Raw genomic sequence first — 2,538 nt, 5'->3', positions numbered from 1 at the left:
CTTGTACATCCATGCCCATCATCATCAAGAGTATATCCAGTATTACACTGACAATAATAAAATCCAACTTGATTGATACACACTTGACTACAACCACCATTACCAGTATCACACTCATTAACATCAGAACATGATAGACCATTATTGGTTAAATTATAACCAGGTTGACAATCACACACATAGCTACCATTAGTATTGTAACAGTTGTGTTCACAAAGATGAGTACCATTGAGACACTCATTGATATCTAACAAAGATAACAGCAAAAATTATTATCAATGTTAAAAGCATTGTACCATCACAATCTTGTCCAATAGATTGATATCCAGCATTACAGGAGCAGTTATAGCTTCCTGGTGTATTAACACATACCTGACTGCATCCTCCATTGAGTGTTAAACACTCATTAGTATCTAAAAAAGAATAAAATGACTAAGTAGTAATTTATATTTTTGGTACCAGAACAAGCTTTCTGATCACTCATTAAATGAAATCCAAAAGTACAGTAGCACAAGTATGATCCGTTAGTATTGACACAGTTTTGATCACATCCACTGATACCAAGAGAACACTCATCAGCATCTATAAAATGCCCCATTGTATGAGTAAAATTAATATTCAATTATACCATCACAATGATGATGATCAGAATTGAGGGTATAATTATTGTTACACGAGCAATAATAGCTACCAATGGTATTATGACAGCTCTGTTCACATCCTCCATTATTAGTCATACATTCATTAATATCTAATTGGATTGATTCAATTAATAAACAAATTAAAACAAATTATTTTACCTGTACAGTTATGATGATCATCAGTATTTAAATTAAAGCCATTGTTACATGAACAATTGTAACTTCCAACACTGTTATGACAATTTTGTTCACATCCACCATTATACACAGCACATTCATTTATATCTGTTTAAGTGAAGGTACTTATTACTGTTAAGGTAATATTCTTACCAGTACAAAACTTGTTTGATATCAAATTAAATCCAGAGGTACAAGAACAAGTGAAGCTTCCATTTGTGTTTGTACATATTTGTTGACATCCTCCATTATTTTTAGCAATGCATTCATTAATGTCTTTTAAGCATAAAACAATAATTGATAACAATAAATAATATACATTTACCTGTACAGTTGATTCCATTGTTATTAGTCTCATATCCTTCTCTACACTGACACTGATAGCTTCCTATTGTATTGATACAGTCCTGTTCACATTTACTATTATTAGTATCACACTCATTGATATCTATTATAGTTTATATACAAATAAAATTACACAGTTATACTAACCAGAGCAGTTCTGTCCATCAATATCCAAGTTATATCCAATACTGCAAGAGCAAACATATGAACCAGGAATATTAGTACAGCTGTGGCTACAGTTACCATTGTGATGAAGACACTCATTAATATCTAGAAATAGCTACAATAAAACAATAGTATCAACTGTAGATTGTATACCTGTACAGTTGTGATCATTAGTGTTTAGAGAGTATCCATTAGCACAGGAACAATAATAACTACCATCAGTATTATGACATGTTTGTTCACATCCTCCATTATTATTAAGAGTACACTCATCAATATCAGTACAAGTGTGATTATCATTAGTGAGTTGATAACCATTATGACAAGTACATGTATAACTACCAATAGTGTTAGTACATAACTGAGAACAACCTGATATTCCTTCACTGCACTCATCAATATCTTCATTATAGCAAGAAAGTGAACAGATACCCATCAGTAAATTAAGTATTACCTGAACAGAATTGCTCATTGTACAACCTATAACCAGTAGTACAGGAGCAGCTAAAGGAAGGTACCTCATTAGTACAAATCTGTTCACATCCTGCATCACCACTGTTACATTCATTGATATCTATAGAAAATTGAAACTAACTGAAGTAATAAATCAGATAGACTATTCAAAATTTAGAATTTCATAATTGCAAGCCATGTATGCATGTTAATCATTGCACGAAAAATTTTCTTTCATATCAATACTCACCGGTACAGTTCTTCCCATTAATTTCTAGTTGGTATCCATCATAACAAGAGCAACTGTAGCTTCCTTTGGTATTAGTACAAATATGCCCACAATTTCCATTATCATTAGTACACTCGTTGATATCTAAAAATATTGTTAACGTGGCTATAAGTTATATCCAATACCTGAACAATTATGACTATCAGCATCCAAACTATATCCATCATCACAGTTGCAGTGATAGCTACCAGGAGTATTAACACATGTATGTCCACAATTACCATTGTTAATGAAGCATTCATTAGTATCTGTTGTACATTTTATTTTAGAATAAGGTAATGTTTATAATTATTACCTGAGCAGTTATGTTTATCATTATCTAAATGATATCCTATTGATTGACATGAACATGTGTAGCTTCCAATGGTATTAGTACAAACATCTTCACAACCTCCATTGTTAACAGAACATTCATTGATATCTGTTATAAGAGTAAATGCTACACATGCAGTTGTGAAAACTCACCGT

At 31.8% G+C, this 2,538-nt stretch overlaps 1 protein-coding gene across 1 annotated transcript in view; it reads right to left on the bottom strand.

The window, feature by feature from the left end:
• The window catches only part of LOC100631505 (fibrillin-1-like), a 6,726-nt gene that overhangs the window by 3,031 nt on the left and 1,157 nt on the right, over positions 1-2,538 (bottom strand). The window contains exons 5-17 of the mRNA XM_020004167.1: positions 2,366-2,509; positions 2,196-2,318; positions 2,032-2,154; positions 1,783-1,902; positions 1,482-1,730; positions 1,311-1,433; positions 1,144-1,266; positions 972-1,094; positions 801-926; positions 629-751; positions 460-582; positions 297-413; positions 8-247 (exon numbers count right to left, since the gene is read on the bottom strand). Coding sequence (XP_019859726.1) covers positions 8-247; positions 297-413; positions 460-582; positions 629-751; positions 801-926; positions 972-1,094; positions 1,144-1,266; positions 1,311-1,433; positions 1,482-1,730; positions 1,783-1,902; positions 2,032-2,154; positions 2,196-2,318; positions 2,366-2,509 — 1,857 coding nt within the window. The remainder of the gene's footprint in view (positions 1-7; positions 248-296; positions 414-459; positions 583-628; positions 752-800; positions 927-971; positions 1,095-1,143; positions 1,267-1,310; positions 1,434-1,481; positions 1,731-1,782; positions 1,903-2,031; positions 2,155-2,195; positions 2,319-2,365; positions 2,510-2,538) is intronic.

Source organism: Amphimedon queenslandica, unplaced genomic scaffold (assembly GCF_000090795.2).
Source record: "Amphimedon queenslandica unplaced genomic scaffold, v1.1 AMPQUscaffold_12362, whole genome shotgun sequence".
NCBI lineage: Eukaryota > Metazoa > Porifera > Demospongiae > Haplosclerida > Niphatidae > Amphimedon > Amphimedon queenslandica.
The sequence above is the reverse complement of the archived record's forward strand: the minus strand, read 5'-3'. Positions and strand labels throughout refer to the sequence as shown.